Source organism: Elephas maximus, chromosome 16 (genome assembly GCF_024166365.1).
Source record: "Elephas maximus indicus isolate mEleMax1 chromosome 16, mEleMax1 primary haplotype, whole genome shotgun sequence".
Lineage (NCBI taxonomy): Eukaryota > Metazoa > Chordata > Mammalia > Proboscidea > Elephantidae > Elephas > Elephas maximus.
This window is the reverse complement of record NC_064834.1, coordinates 58,366,998-58,392,475: the sequence shown is the minus strand read 5'-3', so window position 1 is coordinate 58,392,475 and position 25,478 is coordinate 58,366,998. Positions and strand designations below refer to the sequence as shown.

Genomic DNA, 25,478 nt, shown 5'->3' with positions numbered 1-25,478 from the left:
GCTGATGTCATGTGGTGACACCAGCTACCAGACTGGCTTGGGGAGTACCTGGGACGTGTCACTCTGGAAAGTGCTGTAAATAATGGGATGCTGAGGTCTGTTACAATGTAGATCGGAGTTGCTGAGCCATAAATGTTTGTGTTATAGCTATTTGAAGATAGCACCCTAAGATTTAGAGAAGAACCTAAGTTATTACTATATGGCCATTGCTTATTTTTGTGACTTAGGGATATTTTGATACTATATAATGAAATTAAATACAGAAATAAATTGAGATACTGATGGATATCCCATCCCCTCTCTGTGTGTGTATGCACATGCGTATGTGTTCGTCAAAACAGCCTTGTTCTCATTGATGGCCTTTATACTTAAACGCTATAAACTTGAGTTAAATCTGTATGTGAAAATTGTTTACTGAACAAATGAAACTAAAACATTACCTAAGTGCAGATACAATTGCACTTCATAAAAAAAGTTCCACTGATTTTTCCAAAGTTTGGAAATGACATGAAAGTAATAAATGATAAGAGCAGACTGGTCAGCCATTGCATTTTCCCCTCTGTCCCATTTACCAGTAGCTGCACCCTGAGTGCTGCAGCTGTGTTTGGTTGTAGCCGCCCCTTTACCAAGGTGCTAATTCTGATGAATAGGATTGCTAATTTAACCAGGACAGAAAACCAACCAACACAACAGACCTAACTAATGACTCGCCACTGCCCAGGAGTAGGTGGTAAATAATGCGCTTAGACAGTAAAGGTGGGGGAAAAAAAAAGAGGGAGCTTTCTCAAATAATCGATTGAAAACCTAACTAAAGGTTAGTGGTCTTCCTTTCTTTCTTGCTCCCATTCTGAAAACAGAGAGATTAGATTGATTCAAGCAGATATGCTTTGAAATGCCAAAAGGACGCCTCCTCTGCTGCAGTATTGATAAACTGCCTGAGTGTATCACTGGCATTTTAGTTTTACCAGCCCAGCAAGAAGCAAGGAGCAGATTTGTACCTCCTTTTCTGCCTGCCCTAGGAATTGCTTAAACGATTTCTGCATGCATGGGCATGCGGCTCCACACCGTTGGAAACTGGGTTAAAGGGTTCCTTCTCCCCTGTTGCTCTGAATTCCCTCATCAGATGAATGGGGGAGGTGGCCTGTGACCAGCTGAACTTCATCATTTAGTTTACTGCTGTATTGTATCAGGAGAGCAACTACCTAGAAATGCTTTATGGCCACACCTCCGTTTTCTTGGTGGGGGATTTATAGGTCTATTCGGCGAAACTGTACCAAGGTGGAGCAGCGACATCGTTCTGTACCTTCAAACAAACTGCCACCCGCTGCCACTGATCAGCGTTCCTGGGATGGCGGTGATTGAAATTTAGCACTTAGAGCGACCTTAATTGGCACGAGGGTCTGCTAAGCATATGCCCCCACCACAGGCGTGCCATCTGATGTGTCCGTAGGGTGCCACACACCTCACACATGCTTACGTTTTGTTATAGAATCAAGTTTTGAGCAGATCCTTTGAGGAAGCTTGTGCTGTGGTTCAGGAGAGGGGTGGCCTTTGAAGACAGGACCTGGGGATCTCAGTCTTTGTCTTTCTGCCATCATAGTTCTCCATTTCCTTAAACTTGGAACAAATCTGAGGTCATGGAGTTTCAGTTTGCTTGCTGTGAAGGCAGTGTTAAGAGTCCGCTCACTGCTGCTTGCAGCTTCAGTAAATGAAACCCTGTGGTAGCAGAGCGGTGCTTGGAAGGGTTCAGCAGCTCTGCCTTGGAGTTGGAGATTAGGCTGTTCTGTGCTCACTGGGGCTAGAACTGATCCCTGGGCCTTCAGAGAAAAGACCAGGAAACTGATGTCAACATTTTTCTGCTGAATCGGAAGCAACAGGGCCAAATGTTCCAGGTTATGAGTATCAGGAGAAAAATATAAACCACACTAGAAAGTGGAGCAGACCCATTAGGTTCTTATATAAGAGGAGAGGGTAAGGGGTGGAAACATCAGACGTGAGGAACATAGTGCTTTGCTGAATCTTCTCAAACGTTTTGGGGCACATGTACCTCAACTAACCAGGCGGATCTGGTGGTCACTGCAGGCACCAAGAGAAGTGACCTTCTCAATGCTACCATGATGGGTATTGAGTTTCAGTGGGACTGAGAATGGGTAAATCAGCTCTCCATCAACTTCCTTTTTCTTTGATGAGTGAGTTCTGTTGTAATGGCATCATACGCCCCTAGGCCTCATCTGTATTTGTGTCTGGCATTAGGCAAAATTTTGGGCTTCTAGTAAATGCTTAATGTTTGTTGGATTCTGAAAGAATGAGCTAAATCATTTGGGTTTCTCTGAGTGAGGCTGAAACAGTGATAAATGAAAATATGAGGAGGAATTGCCATGAAGCTAATGAAGTGTAAGCTTCAGGGCCACCTAATTGCACGGGCCTCTTCCCAGGATCGGGTTTTAATTGTTTATTCAAAATTTTATTTTCTTTTTCTTATGGAACACCTCCAAATTCTAAAAGCTTGAGAACTCTATGAAACCTAGCTTGGCTGCTGTTAAAATGCTGTTACCTAGCCTTTGTGGCTTCTGTCCCATGGCTTTCCTAGAAATTGGGAGATCAGAAGAAATAGGTAAAGCCAAGCCCATAGAGGAGAAAGGGAAGGAACTAACATTTAAGAATCTCTTGCTAACTGATAGGTAATTTTTTTTTATTACTGAAGTTAAGTAATCTGCCCAACGTGGTCCAGCTGTAAGTGGTGAGGCTGGCAACTGTGTCACTAAGCTTTCCCTATTTTCTGCTCAGTGGCTACCCTACTCATTGCCATCGAGGTGATTGCAACTCAGAGCAACCCTGTAGGATAGAGTAGCACTGCCCCATAGGGTTCCCAAGGCTGTAATCTTTACAGATGAAAATTGCCTTGTCTTTCTCCCTTGGAACAGCTGGTGAGTTCCAGTCACTGACCTTTGGGTTAGCAGCCCAGCTCTTAACTGCTCCGCCACCAGGGCTCCTTAGTGGTTGCCCTGTGTGGTGCAAATTTGACAACTTTGACAGCCTTCCCTGAAAGTGTTAAGGCTACCGGGTAAGAAATGCCTGGGTGGTCCAGTAGCTCTTGGTGTAGGGTGAGAGAATGAGAAGCGGGGAGAGGATAAGGCCTAAGTGGCTTAAGGGAAGGCATTGGCAAACCCATTTCCTTCAGCGGAGCAATGTTGTAACAATTCATTCAATTATGTTAAGCACCCATTAAAGGAACCCTAAACCCTCCCTTGAGCTATTTCAGTTCTAAGAGACTGTAATTGTTTGAGACTAACCATGGTTTTTATTTTTGCCTTCAGGTGATTCTCATTCTGACAAAGCTCTACGACTATAACCTGGGGAGCATCACTGAGAGCTCGCTTTGGAGGTAGGTAGATAAATTGAGCTAATAATCACTGACTTAAGTGAGATGCCTGCTCTTGCGTAAGGCACACCTCCCTTTAAAGTTCCTGGTTATTTGCACCTCTTTCTGCTTTAGTTTGCTTTACATTTCCCTTAGCAATGGCTTAGGGTTTATCTCCAGGCAGTGAGATCCTTCCCTTCTTTATGGACCTCTTGTCTGTGTCACAGTCCATTTATTTTGGTAACTGTACATGAGGTTGTGTTCCTGCGTTCTGGCCCCCACAGCTCCTGCTGATCTGTGAGATTACTGGAGCAGAAAAGAGGGGAGGTCTCTGCAGAGGGAATCAGCACCCACTCTGGGTCTGCAGAACCCAGGCAGGCTACCAGTGCCATCATCCTTCACTCACTTCCCTTCTATGGTCCTGCATTTCAGTAGCAGCACGCAGGTGTACCCTCACACTCATATCCGGGACTCACACTGTTTTGCCACATACAGATAGAGCACTTAATAAATACTCATTCAAGGGAATGGATACATATCCTTTAGGAGCAAAGCAACTCAATATTGGGGCAAAATATGCAGTTGGGTTCCGTAAGGGCCTTAATCTAGGGGTGGCAACGTCCTCAGAAATCTAGGCATCTGTTTGCTTTCCTCCTCTTCTTGGGGCCTATATATCCTATTGTTTCCACCTATTCTCTGAAAATCTGCTTTATTTACCTCACTGCTGATTGGCTCTTCTCTGCAAGTTTTGGTTGTGTTCATTACTACACCCAGACCAATCACTAAAGCCCAGGAAAACACTGGCAGTGTGGTTTAGGACTAGATCATGCACAAATCCCTGAGGTGGGAGAGCGTGGGGACAAACCCAGGGATAATGTTCAATGATCATTGGCAAGTTGGCAAGTCCAGAGTCTCTTCTGATTGGTCAGTGTCCTTGTAATAAAACCAAAAACCAAACCTGTTTCCCTCGAGTAGATTCTGACTCATAGTGACCCTATAGGACAGAGTAGGTTGAATATTGCTTCTCTTTACCATCCCCCCGACACATACACACTCACACTGAGTGGAAGTGGTTCCCTAAGGAAAATTTACATACTGAGTAACAGATAAAGGTGGGTGCTGTCTGGGCAGACAGAAGCCAGTGGTGTCCGCATGTAAGATCAGTGGGAGTTTTCATCACATGATAGTTTACAGGACCACTAGCTGTCAGTCTCAGGGCTGAGGTCTAGTGAGAAAGACTCCAATGTTTGTGCCAGGTGTTCACCTCTGGTTACACTTAACAATGGCTGCAGCTGTCTTCTGGAGGAGTTGGATGGGGAGTAGACTTGCCTGGTAGCAATTTGTTAGCAGTGCCTGCCCCTCTTGGGGAAAGCGGTTGTCACAGAAGAGGAAGATCATGGGTTGGTTAGACACTCGAGTGGAAGCTACCATACCCCATAAGGGAATTCTTCATAAAATTTCTTTTTAACCTGATGTCTGTTTTCCACTGCGCTCGACACTATGTACGTGAACACTTGAATAAACTGTCTTGTGTTTTAGGTGACTTGTGGTTGACTGAAGAAAGGACAGACCCTATTCTTTTATTTGCTGTCAGGCATTTAGATTGCTTATCTCCTTCCTCAACTAGGAGGCCCATTATGCAGACTTTCTGTCCCAAGGAAACTGTAACTGAATTAAAGTATAGGGGTTCATGGAGGAGCCTTAAAATAGTGCAGTTACTTAGTACATTAATGGTCTGACCCTTCCTGTATTATTTAAATGAAGAAACCCTTGATCAGAATTTCTGTTGACTCTAAGCTTATGCTTCCTTGGTAGATTTCTCTAATTTATGTACATATGAAAATAAAATAAATTTCTTAAAAAATTTTATTTTTACAGTGCATTCACTGTATAAAGTATAGCCTGCCTGTTAGCAAAATAAAAGCCCTGTGGTTTTGTCCCAGTGGAATAGAGGCCTTTAGCAGCCATCAATCTCCACTTGAGCGGTGGGAAGGGCATGGTGGAATGTGTAGAGCAAGTCATCCCAGACTGTTGAACCCCAGGCTTACCATGCTCCTTTTTCTCTGATGGGCATCATTACGGATTCTCCTGGGGGTGGTGGGGGGTGGGCGGGGGGGGCGGAGAGGAGAATGTTGCTTTCTGATCTTGGGGGCTGGTTAATGAAATAAAAAGTGACTTCACCTTTCATTAGTATCTGGCCTCCCTTCTGAAGGTATAGCCTCCATGGGCTGAAGCTTGGGAAGGTCTGGCAAGAATTATCAGCTGACCTTTCAATCTCCAGATCAGTTTCACTGGGACAAAAAGCTTTATCTGTCTAATGAGTTTGGTTATTCATGCATTTATTTACCATTTTCCATACATATATTTAATGCCCATTATGTGCTGGACACTGTACTCAATACTCAAGAATCGGAGATGAATCAGTCCCTTTGAAGGCATCAGACAAGTAAGCCGATGCTTAGGCTACAGTTTGTAAGTGTCATGATGGAGGTGTGTGTAGGGAGCTGTGGGAGTGCTGGAAGGAGTACTTGGTCCAGGCAGGGGGACCCTCAGACAGAAGGTCTCCCTGGGAGTCCTCAGGCAGAAGATGAGCTGAGCTGACTTATCCTGCAGTGACAATATATATAACATATAATGTTTATATACTCTCTCTCCCTCTCTCTTTCATATGTGTCTACACGCACACATGCTTACACACACACACACAATGCCCAAAAATACTTATATACTTTTCTAAAGCACTCACAGTTGTCATTTGCCATATGCATCATATGTCATGTATGGCAAATGACTGTAGGACTATAATATTAGAAACTGATCATTTTTTTTAAAAAGGAAGAGCATGCACCTTAGTGAAAATGGCATTTAGAAAAGAAAAGACAGATTGAGAAGGAACAATATTTAGAATACTTCACACCTGCTTTGGTAGGACTACATTTTCAGCACTTCCGGATGCCCTTAATCCCTGCTGAGGGAACCTCCTTGTGGGTCCTGTTATGGAGGACAAGGGAGGCAGGTTGGGAGGGTGGAGGGTGAGAAGTAGAACGCGAATACCTCTCCGTTCTGGGTCATTTAGAACAGCCCTGTTTGCGGGAGATGAGAACAGCCAAGAGTGGGCTCATTTTCTTCTGCCCCAGTTTGTATTTTCTTCTCAGAATGCCTGCCTACTCCAAAAGCTGGGGGCTCATTTGGGGCCCAGGCTGTGTGGTACCCATAGCACTGAACATAGTACTTAACACTTAGGTGATGCTCAGTAAATATCTGTTATTGAACAGACCAGTGAGTCCTACAGTTTTATCTCTATTATATGGCCATCAATATATAATTTTCTTTCTCTTTATTTAACGAAGATGTATTGATTAACTCCTTTATGCTCTAGAGTCTGCTGGTCCAGGGAGGGGAAGGTGAGTGGTTACATAGATTGGTAGCACATAGGCTCTGTCCTCCAATGTGTTCATTGTCTCCAGGGGAACAAAGATCTGTGGACAGTTAAGATGAGAGAGAAACGTACAGGCATGTAACCTGCCTTATGCCATTATATTGAATAAGGTATTTTAGCAGCCACCCAGAACTGTCAGATCCCAGAAGAAGATAAATCTAATGCAACGAGACAAACTGCCATACAACCATAAGTGTTGTAGTAAAGATATGGGGTAAGTGTTGGATCTTTACTTTGCTCATGTGTTTATTTTATTTTCTCAACTAGACTTTAAATCCTTAAACCCAGCACTTGCTGTTTAAAAATAATGGTGATGATGCTGTTGATAGTGGTGATAATCATGACAGCAAAAATATATGCTCATTTTTACTGAGCACTCACTATGTGCCAGGTATTACGCTAAGTGCTAGACATGCATTATCTCACAGTATCCTCCTCTCAATTCGTTTTTACAGCGTATCTAGAGACCCACATCTAGCAGGTAGGAACACACAGACTTACAGACGTTAATAAATAGATAAACTCCATGCGTACATTTCTTATTTATCTACCAGAGACCCTTCTGCCTTCTGGTGAAGTTTTCTATAACTAAGCAAACAAACAAAAAACGGTTCATATATGTGTGTATGTCTGAGATTGTATATGTGTGTGCGTGTGTGTGTGTAATCTCCAACTTATGACATGTTCAGGCTATGATGAGCTACACTTACAACCATCTGTTTTTTATACATCTTATCATTAGTAATATGTATGTATGTACTGAAATATATCTGTAAGCTTATATGTAATGTTTCCAAACCCCAAAGTCAAATAAAGATTGTATTTATAAAGATAATAAAGGTAATAATAACGGAAACAAAAAAAAAGATACTCGACTTACATCAGAACCAACTTATGATGGAGTTGTTGGAATGGAACCCTGTCCTAAATGGGAAATTACCTGTACACACACAGACACACACACAGTTTCCAAATCTCAGCACCATTCTGACCAGCATCCGACCTACTCCAGGACAATACCGGGCACCAGGAAAATGGCTCCTTCGCCAGCAAATAGATACATGCACTTTTCAGTTGAGCCCTTATTCTTTATAACTTTTACCAGCTGTATAGTCAAAATGACTATAGCATCAAATGACTTTGGGGCGTTAGAGGAGGAGAGAGGCTGAGAGGCAGCTGACCCTGTCACAGTGTTCCAGGGCTTTCAACCTTGCTGGATCAACAAGCCCTGGATGACAGAGGGTTGCCACTGAACCAAATTAATGAGCTTTCACTCCCAGTTGGTCTTGTCATTGATTACACCTTAATCGTGGAGCAAGCTGTTGATTTTGTTTTGTGTTGTAGTTCACTCAGGGAGGCAAACCGAGAGGAAAGGGCATGATCTGACCCAGAACACTTAATCACTCCTCAGAATCTTTTCCAATTTATAGTGGATTAACCTGTGCGATTTGGCAGAGTGGGGTGGCTTTACCATATTGAAGCAAGATAAGCTTAGAGGCTGAGATACACAAAAACATCAAAATCTAGATACAGTATCTCTGAGAAGAAATATTCATTTTTTTTTTCCCCTTGTGTGAGGGTAATCAGAACTCTGCTGAGAAAGGCTTAGCTGGTGAGAACCCCTGGGCAGTTCTTGAGGGAACTGAAAGTGCACTCTCTTGAAGGGGCATACAACCTGCTGGCCTCCCTGTCTTAGATCTTGAGTGACATGGCTGGCTTCTCCTCAAATTCATTATCCCACTTTCAGATCCATATAAAAGACACAAGAAATCCTCCAACCACATCTCCAAAATAATACACTTCTCAAATAGCAGCACCTACCTTGGTGGGAGAAAGGAGCTTATGTTTAAAGTAGAGAGAATGGGTTGGGTTTTTTTTTTATTTGATTCTGCGCGGGAAGCCAGCCCTATTTGCCATTCTCCTGGGAGACACTTTGCTTCTTCTTGGGAGTTACACATAGTGATTGTCAAGAGAAATTTCCCACAGAGTCTTTTGTTGCTGGGAGTGATCATAGCGCGCCTTGAGGCAGTGACTGTGTGGGTTTGGCTGTGGCCTGTGCCCACTGAAGGGCACCCGCCTGCTGTTCAGGCTTATGGAAGTTGACCTGAATGTGAGCCCTCTGCCAGCCTTGTGGGGGACTCCCATTAGGTGGAAGCTTCTTTCCTTCCCACTCTGCATCCGGGGAAGAGCAAGGAGGACTTGGGTCAAATTGTTAGTCCCTGTTTGGAAGGATACTTTGCTACAAAATCCAACGAAATAATTGAATGGGTATAAAAAGTAAAAAAAAAAAAAAAAAACACAACCCTAAAAAAATTATAAAGAACAAAGCTGACTGTGATACTTATCCTTGCAAGAAATCCCTTGTGTTACACAAACCCCATGATGGTATTAATACCTCTGCTTACAACTCTTTAACACCTCCCCAGTGGCACACAGGGGATGGCCAAGTTCCCCAGCAGAATCAGGACGTGCTTTGGATTCTTGTACCAGTCTTCCTCTTTCAGTCTTTATAGTTCATGATCCCATCCCCATATTTGGGTCATATGAAACTTCCTGTGGTTTCCTGAACATATAAATTAATGTTATTTGTTTTTATTGTTATATTTGAAAAATCACAAGAATAATGTGTGTACATTAAAAAAAAAAACCCAGTGCCATCGAGTCGATTATAATGAGCCAAACACTGAGCAGACAAAATATAAATAGCTTCTTCCTTCCCACATAGATCCTACTTGCCTGAGGTCAGTGATGTTCTGAGTTTAGGGTGATTCCATCTGTATCTTTATGAGCAACTAAAAAATACCAACAGATAAACACATGCCAGGGTTATATGTTTGTTTGAGAAAATGTTGTTAGGTGCCGTTAAGTTGGTTCTGACTAATATTGACCCCATGTTCGACAGTATAAAACACTGTCTGGTCCTGTACCATCCTCACAGTTGTTGCTGCGTCAGAGCCCATTGTTGCAGCCACTGTGTCCGTCCATCTTGTTGAGTGTCTTCCTCTTTTTTTGCTGACTCTGCACATAGTGGTTAAGTGCTATGGCTGCTAACCAAGAGGTCAGCAGTTCAAATCTGCCAGGTGCTCCTTGGAAACACTATGGGGCAGTTCTCCTCTGTTATATAGGGTCGCTATGGGTTGGACTCGACTCGATGGCAGCGGGGTCGGGGGTACTTTACCAAGCATGATGTCCTTCTCCAGGGACAGGCCCTCCTGATGACATGTCCAAAGTACCTATGATGAAGTTTCACCATCCTGTCTTCTAAGGAGCACTCTGGCTGTATTTCTTCCAAGACAGATTTGTTTGTCCTCCTGGCAGTCCATGGTATGTTTGGTATTCTTCACCAACACCATAATTCAAAGGCATCAGTTCTTCTTTGGTTGTCCTTATTCATTGTCCAGCTTTTGCATGCATATGAAGCTATTGAAATACCATGACTTGGGTCAGGTACACCTTAGTCCTCAAGGTGACATCTTTGCTTTTCAATACTTTAAAGAGGCCTTTTGCAGCAGATTTACCCAATGTAACGCATTGTTTGATTTCTTGACTGCTACTTCCATGGGTATTGATTGTGGATTCAAGTAAAATGAAACCCTTGACAACTTCAATCTTTTCTCTGTTTATCATGGTGTTGCTTATTGGTCGAGTTGTGAGGATTTTTATTTTCTTTATGTTGAGGTGTAATCCATGCTAAAGGCTATGGTCTTTGATCTTCATCAGTAAGTGCTTCAAGTTCCCTTTGATTCCAATAAGTAGGGTTGTGTCATCCACATATTGCAGGTTGCTAATGAGTCTTGCTCCAGTCCTAATGCCATGGTGTTCTTCATGTAGTCCAGCTTCTCAGATGATTTGCTCAGCAAACACAGTGAATAAGGATGGTGAAAGGATACAACCTTTGCACACACCTTTCCTGATTTTAAACCTCACAGTATCCCCTTGTTGTTTTGGAATGACAGCGTGTTGATCTACGTACAGGTTCCGCATGAGCACAATTAAGTGTTCTGGAACTCCCATTCTTTGCAGTGTTATCCAAACTGACAGATGAGTGGTGGTAAAGAAAATAGGAGTAAACTATTTACAGAACTCTGACAACCAGCTTTATTTCACTTAACAATGAATCACAGCAGGAATACCAAGTGAATACATGAAAAGAATGGGTCAGATTTTTGAACATCGCATAGTATGGATGTTGTATACTTTATTAAATTAATGCATGCTTAATTAACACTTATCTAATGCCAGGAAGTGTTCTCGATGTTTTTTTATTCTCATAACAACCCTATTAAGTAGGCACTACTAATATTCTCCAGTTTACAGATGAGAAAACTGAGATTTAGAAAAATTAAATAGCTTGCCCCATGGTCATGCAACCAGTAAGTGGTGACGTGACTCGCCAGTCAGTTCTCTCAATGTCTAAGCTGCAGTGCCTTTCCATTACCTTTCTGATGGGTCTTTAGTCAGTTTTCACTATATTTTCTATTACAAACAGCACTTCAGTAAACATTTTTGTAAACGTGTCCTTACATTTTGAAAATTTTATCTCTGTAAAGTACTGTAGAGTCATAAAGGGTGGTGTAGCTGTATCTAAAACATACATGTTTATAATGTTAATAGAGACCTGAGATTACATTCCAAGCAGATTGCAACAATTCTTCCACCCACGATCTGTTATTGGATAGATTGTGCATGTCCCCAGCCTTTCACCAGCCTGATATTTTCAGTACTTTCATTTTTGCCACTATTTTGGTGAAAATGGTGTCTTGATCTTGGCTTGTTTTAGTGGGTGTTTCTGTAATTAATGATATTGAACATCTTTTCATGTTTATTGGCCTATTGCCCCCACAAGCAAATATAAAGGAGCCCTGGTAGCTCAATGGTTAAGTGCTTAGCTGTTAACTAAAAGGTCAGGTGTTTGAACCCACTGGTGGCTTGGCAGGATAAAAGACTTGGCAATCTGTTCCTGTAAAGATTACAGCCTAGGAAACCCTATGGGACAATTCTTCTCTGTAACATGGGATCTCTGTGAGTTGGAATCAACTTAAAGACACACAACAACAACAAAGCAAATTGCTGCTTCTTTAGTATTTCTGTAGTATGTTATGTATCTCTGCCTTATGACACTTACCAGATGTATATTTATTTACTTCAGCTCAAAAGACATCTACTGTTGTTGTTGTTGATAGGTACCTTCAAGTTGGTTTCTACTCATAGCGGCCCCATACGACAGAATAGTACTGCTCCATAGGGTTTTCTAGGCTATAGTCTTTATGGAGAACAAGCATTGCACTAGGCAGGTACTAGGGATTCAGATGCAAATAAGAAAAATTGCTCCTTCCCTCCAGAAATTCAAATCAAGTGAAGGGCAGACACTCAGTGGATAATTCCTATAGGATGTGGCACGTGCAGTGTTAAGGTTAAAGCCCCAGTTGTACATGTTTGTCTGTTTGCATACCAGCCTGGAAACTCAAAGACTATGACCATGTCTTAGTTATTTTTATTTGCTCAGCACCTAAGATAGAGCTTGACGCATATTAAGATTCATTAAATGTTTTTTGCTTAGAAGCACTGTATTAAGAAATGGCTTAGGGTCCTTGAAAGCCAGATCTATGTCTTATGCTTGTTTAAGCCTCAATTTTAACATAATGCTTTATATGTAGGAGATGATGTTTTAAATCATGTGGTACATGAGCTTGTGAAATGTCACCATGGGGTCCTCAGTGAGGCATGAAGAGCCCAGAGCTTCAAGTCAGAGAATCTGGTGATGTTCATACAGCCCTAGACATGCTTGCCAGGTTCCCCATGTTGACAAAAGGGTCTTCTTATACACTCACATGAAGGCTGTTTATACAAGACCTAGCTCCTCTCTGCCTGAATAAGTTACAGGTCTTCTTGAAATCTCTGTGCATCTTTTCTCAGATTGAGAACACTCATCATTTGCCTCAGTGATTGGCACTTTGCTGAGTTTCCTTGTTCTCCTTTTAATGAGTAATTAATTAGTTGCACATAAAAGCAAACATTGTCCTGATGTCCTAATAGCTTAACAATATAGCTGAGGAATCAAGTGCAGAAAATTTTACCAGAGAAAGTAGAGCAACCAGTATTCCAAGGTCGAGCCTGGTAATAGATTTCAGGAAATACTTAGAATATTACTTCCTATTTTACTACATTGTCTTTGAACTCTATGTGGTAGAATCTTATATCTGCAAAGACCCTTGAGATGTATATCACCAACATCCTATTTCTTGATAGGAGCCAAGTGTTTCTGTATCTTCATAAACCCTCAGAGGGTTTTCCTACCCACTTTGATGCTCTGGTCTGCACTTTCATATCAAAACCTGGGCTTATTATTAATAAGTAAGCAAACAGTGGGAATTAAATGCTCTTTGAGTAGAGAGCTCTGTCCTGGGCACAAAGAAGAAGGCCAGAAGATACCCAGAACACGGAACTCACCCTCTAGGAACATACAATCTCATTCATGCATTCAGAATGACTAACTCCTCATTCTTCAGGTTTCAGCCTAAATATCACCTTATTAAAAAGTCCTTTTCTATTCACCCCATGAAAAATAGTACCTTGGTTCTTTTTGTCATAGCACCTTATTTTACTCACAGCTCATGTCATAATCTGTAATGATTTTGTTACTTGTCTGACTACCATTAGAATATAAACTCTCTGAGTCACACGACAACTAAGAGCCCAAGAGACAGAGAGGGCCACATGAACCAGAGACCTACATTATCCTGAGACCAGAAGAACTAGCTGGTGCCCGGCCACAATTGATGACTGCCCTCACAGGAAGCACAATAGAGAACCCCTGAGGGAGCAGGAGATCAGTGGGATGCAGACCCCAAATTCTCATAAAAAGACCATACTTAATGGTCTGGATGTGACTAGAGGAATCCCGGCGGTCATGGTCCCCAAACCTTCTGTTGGCACAGGACGGGAACCATCCCTGAAGACGATTCATCAGACGTGAAAGGGACTGGACAGTGGGTGGGAGAGAGATGCTGATGAAGAGTGAGCTAATTATATCAGGTGGACACTTGAGACTATGTTGGCATCTCCTGTCTGGAGGAGGGATGGGAGGATAGAGAGAGTTGGAGGCTGCCAAAGTTTTCACGAAAGGAGAGACTGGAAGGGCTGACTCATTAGGGGGAGAGCAAGTGGGAGTAAGGAGTAAGATGTATATTAACTTATATGTGACAGACTGACTTGATTTGTAAACGTTCACTTGAAGCTCAATAAAAGTTAATAAAAAAAAATATATAAACTCTCTGAGAGCAGAGACTTTGTCTTATTTCCATTGTATCTCAGGTGCCCAGGGCAATGCCTGGCACGTAGGTGTTCAAGTGAGATTTGCCAAGTTACGTGAATGCATAAGGAAATACATGCCTGGAATCACAATAAATGCTGTGAACCAGATATGAATAATATCTGATCATTGCCCTTAAGGAGTTGAAAGTCTGGTGGAGGAGACAGATAAATTAGTGAGAGGTTTTAATAGTATGTCTGGTTCCCTACCTAATAGGGGTACTGTAAGGTGCTCTGGAATGGGTATGGGAAGATTTCCTGGAGGAGAGGGTTCCTGAGCTGAACCTCGAAGAATGAGTAGGAATTAGACTACAAAAGAAGACTAGTGTTTATTTACTAACTGTGTATTGTACTCCAGGCTCACTTATGTGCTTGTAACAAGGTGAATTGAGGAAATGGCACTAGACTACAGTCTGTGTGGAAGCAGAGTATTTGGAGATAATTTTGTGCTAAGTAATCTGGAATTTATCCTGGGGGAAGTATTGAGCCTTTGAAAGTTTTGGAGGCAAGGGAAAGAGTTGATGAAATATGGGTCTTAGGGGAAAAAATATATTGGTGTTGTGTTGAGGATTAATTAATTATTAATAATGATTGGCAGTTCGAATCCACGAGCTGCTTCTTGGAAACCCTATGGGGCAGTTCTAGTCTGTCCTGTAGGGTCACTGTGAGTTGGAATTGACTCAACTGCAACAGATTTGTGTTTGGTTTTGGTTTTAGGAGACATGGGGAAGGATTGCTCAGGGATATGCAGAAGCTTCACTTGGTAATGCCCTAGATCCAGTTGAGGTTACAGACTGGGGTTAACATCTCTGTGCTCTTTTCCAGAGATCCATGTGTATATAATATGAGAGAATGCAGGTGATTTTGTACTTCCAGGGAGGTGTTGAGGCAGGACAAGAGGGTGAGGGGGTTGTGAGGGCTGAAGTGGTAGATGTAGGGGTTCAGAGTTCAGGCTAAATAGAGAAGAAAGAGAAGCTGGGGGTAGAGGGAAGACTAACAGTGAAACAGTAGGCCCCCAAATCCAAGCATGTTTAAAAGCCTGAAGAACACTTCAGAAATAATATCCAGAGGAGTGTGACTTTTTATAGTATTAAACTTAGAACATATCTAACCCCTGGGCGACTCTCTGAAAGGGAACTGGTCAGAGTAGGTAAAGTTAATCAGAAAGTCCTTTAATGAAAGCTGCTATTAAGAAGTCCACTTGGCTGTGTAGGAGAAGGTGCTGCTGTTTCTCTGCATGTACGTGGAACAGTGGGATATGCTGTTAGGCCACACGCTCTTGAGGCATTAGTGAGTGACAGCCAGCCCACCTCCGCATCTTTGGGGCACACCAAGAAGCCTTTTCTCTTCTGGGTCTGGTAGATTTTTTCCAGGTAGCTCTTTACTCCAAGGCCTAAGACTTATATGTTAATCACAGTTGGTAGTCGTTTGTTGCCTTGGTCAAAAGAGAGAGATAAGCTGAAATAGCATGTTGAAGTGACTTGGATGATTTTTCTATTTCCTTTCTGGTCACCATTTTATTTTCTCAACTTACTGTACAGCCCATGGAGGGGGAGGGTTATTTTTCTATTTAAAAAAATTGAGTTTTTGGAGTTCAGTCTTCTGGAGTCCCAACTGACCTTGCCTTTGACTTCTCCTGTCTCCCTCTTAATGGGTGCCCTTATTCCTTGACTTTGATCACTCCACTTATTAGAATTCTCAATAAAGGAAGGGCATTAACATGTTCCAACTGTGGTGAACTACTAATCAGTTTTGCCAAAACAGCATGTGTTCTTGGAAGGCCATTCTGTACAACAGGTCGGCACTGGGGCTCTGGCATTGGACTGCCTGGGCGTGAATCCAGACTCTGTCCAGTTACCAGCTCTGAGACTGCAGGGAGGTCTCTCGGCTTCATTTCCTCTTCTGGAAAATGGGCTATAATAGTATTTATCTACTAGGTTTATGATGACACGTTACGTTACATGTATATCACCTAAACACACTGTAAATATTACAAAACAAACACAAACTCTGAATCTTGTATGCCTGTAGTCTTCTTTGCCCAAAATACCTTTCCCCTTTTGTTGATTTGATTTGCCTAGTAAATAATAATATAGCCAATGATACCGATCATTTATCGTTTACTGGACACCCCTCTGAATGCTTTATATGGATTAACTAAATGAATCCTCACAATAACCCTATGAGTTAGTGTACTATATTACACCCATTTTATAGATGAGGAAAATGAGTCAGAGAACGGTAACAGACACGCTTTCACAAGGATATTAAGCAGTAGAGGAGAGATTTGAATTCAGGGTGTCTGGCCCCAGAGACCATGCTTTTAACCCCGCAGCGACCCTCTCTTGTGTGACCCTTCTCCCGCTGAGTATTATTGTAGTCTGCAGACAGAGTAAATTACTGCTCAGTGCTAACTCTTTCGGTTGTAGGTATTTTTTCTTTTTGAATATAATAATTTGAATTATAAGTACTTCATGTGCATTTATCCCCAACTGAGAATAGTTTGAAGATTGGGTGTTAGGTTTTTCACTTTTGTACCCCCAGCACCAAGCATAGCTCTGGGCTAATAATAAATGCTGGGTAAAAAAGGAGCAGCAGAGTAATTTCTTGGGGAAAGAATTTAAATAAAAAAAGTTAGCATTGGATTAATTAACTGAGGTTAAGCCTGTCCCGTGCTGTGTATCACAGGTGATCAAAGGTTAACAGAATGTAGGTTACTCAAATGTCAGGTCTTGCTCTAATTGGTTGTCATTGCACATGAAGGAGGTAACAAATACTAATGTAATCTCAGCAGGTAGATTGACACTGTTAGGTTGCATGTTTACGATGATGTTGCCATGAATACTGGAAGCAGGCATGATGGTAAAGTGGATGTAGGTTTGTTCCTTTCAGTGTCCCCCACTTTCCTTCTATTAGCTTTATAGGGTTGCTTAACTACAAATGTAATATCGGCACTGTTTGAATCCCTAATCCCAAGCCTTGCACACTGTGCTGTCACCCAAGAATTTAAGGAGGGGAGTGTGGAACACCAGTATCCACTTGACTCAGCTTCGAGCAAAGCCCAGGGGAGGGAGTGTGGCAGTGAAGCTGGCATCCAGGCACAGGGTGCTTTGCCGTGTGTAACAAAAGACAAGGGACGTGAATGCAGTGTTACTGCAGGACTTTAGAGAAACTTCTTATTTCCGGTGAAGTTTCTGAAATACTGTTCATCCATAAATCAAGCCAGAGCACTTTTCAGCGCCTGTTCTCTTCCCAAAGGGAAATGGTGTGCGGAAGAGTTATTCCTCAGCACGGCCCTATTTCTCTCCCCTGCTGGGATGTATTAGCAAGGTCATCACCTTTGGTTTACTGGCTTCAAACAATCTGTGATCGCAGAGGATTATGACTTCTTAGCTTGCAGAAGCAGGAGATGCAAGCAATTCATGAAAGGCATAGGGCTTTTTTTTTCTTTTAAAAAATGTATATTTATTTCTGCCAGCATTTCTGGGCATCAAGACTTAAAAGAGCTTTTTGAAAGGAATTTATCTTTGAATGTCTTGCTTCATCCACCCTTTTAAATGAGGGCATTGAGTCTTGGCCAATGTGAACTTAGCTTTAACTCTTTGAGTTTGAAAGACATAAATTGATTTCATAAGTCCACTTTTCCCACCCCAACCTGAAAACAAATTAATTGGGAAATTTATACTCATTGCAGTCTGTGAAACACATACCCTTTGAAATAATTGGGGGCTTGAATTAGCTATGGATACAGCTCGATGAATTAGTTCTCTTCGGTGGGGCAAGGAAAGTTTTTGTCTGGAAACCCCTGGAATTTGATTGGTGTCATAACTTGGTAATTAATATATCAGTTTCCTCGCTTATTTTGCAACCCTTCCCCAACTTCCTGTATTATCCTTTCTCGATTTGTTACTGCCCTTCTTCTAGTTGAGAATCTATCATGTCAACCTAGAGGAGTGTCAGAATTTAAACTATCCACTTCCCTCTAGAATACATGGGACATTTTCTCTTTATGGGTTATAGAAAGCAATCCCAGCCACCTGGCTCTTCAAAACTTAACAAATGAATGTTTCAACGTGGAGGCTATGCTTTTTCCAGGCAGCAGTGGGTCCTAACCTGTAGTAGTAGCCTTGGTAATGTCTCAGAGTTCCGGTGACATCAAATGCTTCTGTTAATGCTCCACTGTTGTTAGGGGTCTGGCCTCTGAGCTCCTCTTCTTGGCAGCTCTCCAGGGGTCATAGGCTGGTACTCTGAGGTGGTGCTGAGAAGATATATGAGTCTCTAGTCTCTGCCTATACCTCTACCTATGTTTGGGTTGGTTTTATAGGATCTGTAAAACTTGAAGACTTTTACTCAAAGTGTCCCCTGGTTACTTATTCACTGGGCAGTCCAAGCACATGATATAATCACCCCTCCAATCACCAGAAAGCATGAGGGTTGGAGGAGGACAGTGAGGAAGTTAGCTACTATCTGGATGGAGATAAGAGGGGGCAACTGAGGATGGCAGCTTCCATGACAGCTCTGATTAGTTTAGCTTTACTAGCTGACATGGCAACCTGTTGTTGTTAGTTGTTAGGTGCTGTTGAGTCAGTTCTGACCCATAGTGACCCTGTGTATAACAGAACAAAATATCGCCCAGTCCTGTACCATCTTTATAATTGTTGCTGTATTTGAGCCCTTTGTTGCAGCTACTGTGTCAATCCATCTCGTGTAGGGTCTTCCTCTTTTTTTCTGACCCTCTACTTTACCAAGCATGATGTCCTTCTCCAGGGACTCGTCCCTCCTGATAATATGTCCGGAGTCTCACCATTCTTGCTTTCTTGGTGGCCTAAGGTTCATCAGTTTGCCAGCTCTGCTCTTGGAGACTAATTCATCTGTGTTCCTCGTCCTTTCCAGTTAACTCTGCAGGACATCTTGGGACTGAAAATTAAGGCCATTTCTCTTATTCCAAGGGCTGTTGTCCTAGGGCAAAGGGCAAAGTACAGGTACCAAGCTAGTTTATAGTGACAAACTTCAAGCTGATGGGTGTGTGCATTAAGCTTCTGAAACGCCTTGTGCGCTAGAAGAGAAAGAAACTGTATCTTTTGGATTTACGTCCATCCAATCCCTAACCCTGTTGGAAATAATGTTGACATTTCTTTCCTTGTGGGTTTTCTGTCTTTATGGAGGATAGAATTGAGATGGTTAATCTATCCAATCCTTGATTAATTTTACTCTCTCCGGGCCTTATTTTCCTCACCTGATAAATGGGTCTGCTGATAACTAGCATTTCAGATTGATGAGAACACACATAATACCTAATTTAATATCAGACTAAATTGTTGTTGTATTATTCCGGGATAGGAACTTACTGGTACAGTGGTTGCAACGATGGGCTCAAGCATAGCAATGATTGTGAGGATGGTGCAGGACTGGACAGTGTTTTGTTCTGTTTACATAGGGTCACTGTGAGTCAGAACTGACTCGACTGCACCTAACAACAACAACAGAAACTTATGAGAACTAACAATAGAACTGTTAGTGCTTCTGTCTCTGAAGAACAGTGCACTGTCTTAACTGAGATGTCGACTACTTTGGTTACCGCAATGCTTAAGAGTTGGGGCTTACGTTAAGTTCAAGAACGATATTTACATTGATGATAATTAATAGCTGATTGTAAGGAGATTAAAAACAAACCAAACCCACTGCTGTCAAGTTGATTCTGACTCACAGCGAGCCTAAAGGACAGAGTAGAACTGCCCCATAGGGTTTCCAAGGCTATGAATCTTTATGGAAGCAGACTGTCACATCTTTCTCCTGCAGAGTGGGTGATGAGTTTGAACCACTGACCTTTCGATTAGCAACTATGGAGGGAGATAGAGGCAGGTAAATTCATTATAGTTTTACAGGTAGAAAGACTGGTATTTCATGCCCACTAAATTAGACAATCCATATTCCAAGTTAAAATGGTTGAGTGTGACTAAACGAAGTTACCTTATGTCTTTGAACCTTGATTTGTATATCATGTATTGGGGATAATAATAATTCCATCAATCAGGTTATTATGGTGAATAAATAAAATTTTAAAAAACTTGCCTGGCACATTGTAAATTATCAAGAGGTAGAAATGTAATTGAAACTCAGGTCTTCTGATTGAAAAAAAGGAAAAGCAGGAAGAGAGCTAAATACCACTTACTGCAAAGCCTCTGTGACCCCCAGTTTCCTCGTTTGTATAATGGGTGTTCCAGAAATACTTTCCTTAGTGAGGGTAGCTGTAAACAATAAGTTAATGCTTATCTGTATTCTCTGTAAGTTTGTAAAGTACTTTGCAGACACTAATTATCCTTAGTGGAGAACTGGAACAGGTAAAAACTGACTCCCATACCTGTGCTTCCCTCCAACATAAGCATGGAGCACCCCCAATATAACTGTCTGAGTATTATTGTAGTTCACGAGATATTGGATCTCTTGAGAGTAAGTGTTGGGTTTGCAACTTCTTCACCATAGCTGAGAACAGTACCTGTCACTAGATGAGTACTCAGCATATCTTTACTGAATCAGTGAATTAATAAGTCACCTGTTTTGTAGGTATTGTTGTATTGATTATATATTATGTGCCTGGAATTATGCTAAGCACATTTCAAACTCACTGACTGTCAATACTGGGCACATCTCCTGGGGAGCTTTTAAACATTTTATAGTTTTGGTTCCACGCGAAGATAAAATGGGTCCTGGACATACATAGTTACAAAGCTCCCAGATATTTCTGACGTGTGAAGAGGCACTGCCGTAGATGAATCACTGAACTCTGGGCCCATCATTTTCCTGGGTTTTGCTTGACTGGGCTGCTCACTAATGTTGGCAGTTACTTACTTCTGGGCTTCTGAGTTGCAGTGAACATGTTTTCCCATCTTCCCATTTGTCATGGCCAAAATATTCTGCCGTTAACAAGGATGCAAATTTATCATTCACGTTAAGAATGTGATCTCTTTTGCATCTAGTCCTGAAACAGTCGTGCTGTCCATGTAAGTCATAAATTTAGATCCTTTTATAGCGTGAAAGAAAACACGTAAGCCAGGATGGGGAAAATTAATGTTGACGCAGATGACTGGCGTGCTCTAAATAGCAGAGGCCTGGGTCTCACACTGGCTTCAGAAGCACAGCTATTGGTAATCGCTCTGTAACGTGCTTTTGTGAGGAGGCAGTGCCTGGAAGGTGGTTGCAATCAGAGGCTACTTTCTATTTTAGTGTTTGGCTTGCAACCGCGTTTGCGCAAATCTCCTAGAAATTGCCGTTGCCAATGAGGTGGTGCTCTCCTTGAAGGCACTTCTGATTCTGTGAAGAACAGAGTAGACAGGCTTATATTCTGTGTTTGTCAAGGGCATCCTTAGAGCAAAACCTTTCTGGATTCTTTGGAATTATATTGCTTTGATTTTTTAGACGGTTAACATTTTCATTTGTCTTTGGTTCCTGAGTACCACAAAGGTGTCCTTTTACGTCAAGAAGTAAATGTCAGTCATGCCTTCAACAGGCATGTACACATATGGTGGGGGCTGGGGATGGAAGTCGCTGTCACGCTATGGCAACAATACATACCTTTGCTTTGGTACCCAGTGACGAAATTAAATAACAACTCAGGATTCCAGTAATAACACGGGGTGACAGGAGTGCTGTGAGGGGCTTCGGGGAAGGATGATTAGATGCCAAATGAATAGTGTCAGGGGAGCTATCAGCAACCAAATGTGAAGTTATTTGACTCAAGGCAGTGATTTCTATTCTTTTTTAAAAACCTCAGAGTATCTCTAGGTATTTCAAAGAACGCCATGCAATTCTCAAAGGTAATAATATACTCGTGGGGTATTTTTATACCATAGTGTGCTTTTAGCAGTGAGTATTTTTATGGAGGTGGGTGAAAATTCACATGTCACTGCTCCATAAACAGGGAACAAATGGACAGCTGATCTGCCTGACACATCATTTCCCTGTAAGAACGCCCCCAGAGCATAACAGTCAGTGCTCCCAAGCTCTGCATGTCCCTGAGCCTTCTGTACATCCCCAAGCCTGTGATTATTCCTGCTGTTTGGGAAGAATCTGTAAGTCCCCCCCGCCCCAGAAGTTTTCCTGATCTCATTGGGTCATGAGACCTGGATTTGTGGTGCATTTAGCAACTGTCACCCCTTTGTTTCTCCTTTCACTCTCATCTTTGAATCTAGAATTGTTTTTACAAATAATAGGCGGTAGTTAATAAACAGCATGGCAGGTAGGAAGAAGTGATAGACTATGCTGTCTGCAGATAATTTAGCAGGGCAGAGTGCTGACATGCACAGCCCCACAAGAAGGACTTATCCCTGTTCTTAAACCAAAATTATTCTTGAAAGTTTCCATTATTCGTAAGGCACCATGCATGAAAACTGTAGGAGGCTGTCCTGTGATGATGCCTCTGAGCTGGTGGCTCTTGGGTTCAGGCATTAGGAACAAGCACAGATCTGTATTTGCATACTTAGGGAGACTGCCAACTTTCAGAGAAGGAATTTTACACTGGAACCCAGCATGGTGGGACAGTTTTCTGCCCTTATTACCAAGTGTTTTCCCTACCCTCTTCCGTGCTATCCCCACTGAGTTCTGAGACCCAGCTGCTTTTAGCTCCATTATGTTGACTATATTTCTCTACTCTTTTGCCTTGTAGCTACTGTAAACCCCTTGATGAGTAAACAGATTGCCTACTAGGGTACCTAGTCCATTAAGTAAGCTCATTAAAATTATTTGAATAAATGAATGAATGAAGACCTGAGACAGTATTTCTGGAGTTCTCTAGGTGGGGTCTAAGTTCCTTTCTCCTCCGCCCAAATGTTATTGAAGCTTGAGAGCCTACCAGGAGAGCAGAGCAGCACAAAGATTTCCCTGAGTCTTCTCAAAATTAGGAAAGATATTAAACAGTCAGTATGTATTTTCCCATGATTCCACTCCACAAGATATGGCTTTTCCAAAATCACATATCTGTAGTTTCTTGGGGTAAGAAAACCAAAAACCAAACCCATTCCCTCAAGTTGATTCCGACTCATAGCAACCCTATAGGACAGAGTAGAACTGCCCCATAGAGTTTCCAGGGAGCACCTGGTGGATTTGAACTGCCAACCTTTTGGTTAGCAGCCATAGCTCTTAACCACTACGCCACCAGGGTTTCCCGTGGGGTAATAAGGTCACAGTATATCTGCATTGGTACACTTCATAGTCCATTCCACCACAGATTGAGCCTAGGGCATTTCGATTGCAAAGCTCCATTGAGAAATGCTGGAACTACCTTGGTAAATTCCCCCATGTCTGTCCTTGGTTTAGAAGGCTTTTGAGCAGGTGTAGCGTCAGGAGGATGCTATAGGGAAGCATCAGGACAATAGGTTTCCTAGACTTTTGATAGAAATTTCACTTGGGAGCCTTATCCATCTAATCATATGATTTTAAAAAAAGAGTCCAGACTGCTAGAAACTATCTTGTCTTCCCAGATTCTATTGAGAGAAAACAAAACCAAACAAAATGCACCTGATCCAGGAACTTAAGCTACAGACAGAGCTCTCCTGAACTGGTGCCATGCCTGTGGACTGGTTGTTTTCCTTAATACCAAGACAGTAGTTTATAATGAGATGCACACATGCACACGTGAACGTATACATGCCTGCTTCTGCATATTCCCCATGGCAAAATGAGGCGAGGCTAGCAGAGTGTTCTGCAATCATTTGTTTTCAGATATACAGCAGCTCTGCCACTTACTTTGCAGGGTAAGCTGATGACTGTTTACTCCGAGCATAATGACTCTGTTAGGAGTGACCTTTCCTGGTGATTTTCTAACCAATCAGTCTTAACCCTTTAATTAATTAACTTTCTTAAGCAAAGAGGGCCCTCCCATCCCTTCTCCCTTAGCATCATTCATTTTGCTCAGTACTCAAAGTTATTAGTTTGGGATTTTAATGACCATACAACGTTTATCCTCATCTTTCTTGCAGCCTTGCTGACATCTCAGCAGCTGAGTGCTCTGATTTATACTGCGTGTGTGTGTGTATGTGTGTGTGTGTGCCCACTCGTGAGTGTGCATGGTCATTTGTTTGTTATAGGAACCTTGCTGATTTCTCCAAAATTCAGCCAAGAACAGCAGCTTAAGTGACAAAGTTTGATTTTCTGTATTCAGGGTAATAAAACGATGGAGGGAAAATAATCCTGAAAGCCTGCAATGTGGTCTTTCTTGGGTGATCTGCCTTTCCAGGAGCTGATTGAGACTCTAAGCCGGGTGTGGCTTCATTATTAGAGATAGGGAAAAAGGGAGAAAGAGACAGTGCATTTCTTTTTATCAAAAGATGATATTAATAGGGAGGGAGAGAAAACACAAGCCAAATCTGTGTGTCTCCATTATCTCTAATGGGCCCATTCTCATCCTTTTCTAGTCTAATATCCCAGGCTTTTTTTCCTCCCCTTCTTTCCTTTTATGATTTGGATTTTTTTTAAGCTGCTACGGGGAGACCTCCATATAATGTATAGAGGTAAGGAGACGGAAAAGGATGAGCACACATATCTACTAAGGATTTTAGAAATCATTTGTTCTGGAAAAATTCATTCTCTCCTCATCTGTGGATATAATCCCATTCTAAGTCCTTTTCCCCTAAGGCTAAGCCAGCTTTGAACATGAAGCAGCTTTTAACCATTGAAGGATATTTAGCCATTGAAGGCGACCACGTGACAAAGAAGGAGCCACTGTTTTCTTGCCGGTAAGAGCTGGTGCACTTCTTATGGATGCTGTAATGCATCTCACCATTAGTATTCTTTAATAGTATTTTTTAATCGGGTGTAACTACAATTTAAAAAAAAACAGTTTGTCCTTTTTTTCTGTAAAATTGTATGTGCTTACTGTAGAGACACATTTGAAAAATATAGAAAGTTTATGAGCTAAGAAAAAAGGCAAAAGTCAGAAAAGCAGACATTGGAATGTAGGCGGAAGCTGTTAACTTACCGCCCCACTCTGGGACAGCCTTCCTTTTCCCCAGCCTCTCTTGGCTTCCTTCTAGAAGAATGGAACAGCCTTTCTATTCTCCCTAGGGGATGCCAGGTCACACACCTAGATGCAGCTCCTGCTTCCTCAGGCCTCCATGTGGAGTACTGCAAAAGAGGCCCATGGTCTGGTCAGGTCAGGGTCCTGAAACTGCCTCCCTCTCCCATCTATGTACCTAGCTAGGAAGAACCTAGCCCCAACTTTATGCCATTTTTTTTTTTTCTATGTTTCGCTCCTCATAGCTGGATGGATAAACTGATGTTATGACTGACCTAGGTATTTGCCGTTGTCTCTTGGGTATACATCTCCTTTAGAAATTTTCTGGGGGAGAATATCTACATTTGAGACTCTTGATC

General features: G+C 42.1%; 1 protein-coding gene across 6 annotated transcripts in view; it reads left to right on the top strand.

The window, feature by feature from the left end:
* Positions 1-25,478, top strand: part of SORCS1 (sortilin related VPS10 domain containing receptor 1) — a 571,683-nt gene that overhangs the window by 205,594 nt on the left and 340,611 nt on the right. For all 6 annotated transcript variants that reach the window (XM_049855014.1, XM_049855016.1, XM_049855012.1 and 3 more), the window contains exon 2: positions 3,318-3,385. In XM_049855014.1, coding sequence (XP_049710971.1) covers positions 3,318-3,385 — 68 coding nt within the window. The remainder of the gene's footprint in view (positions 1-3,317; positions 3,386-25,478) is intronic.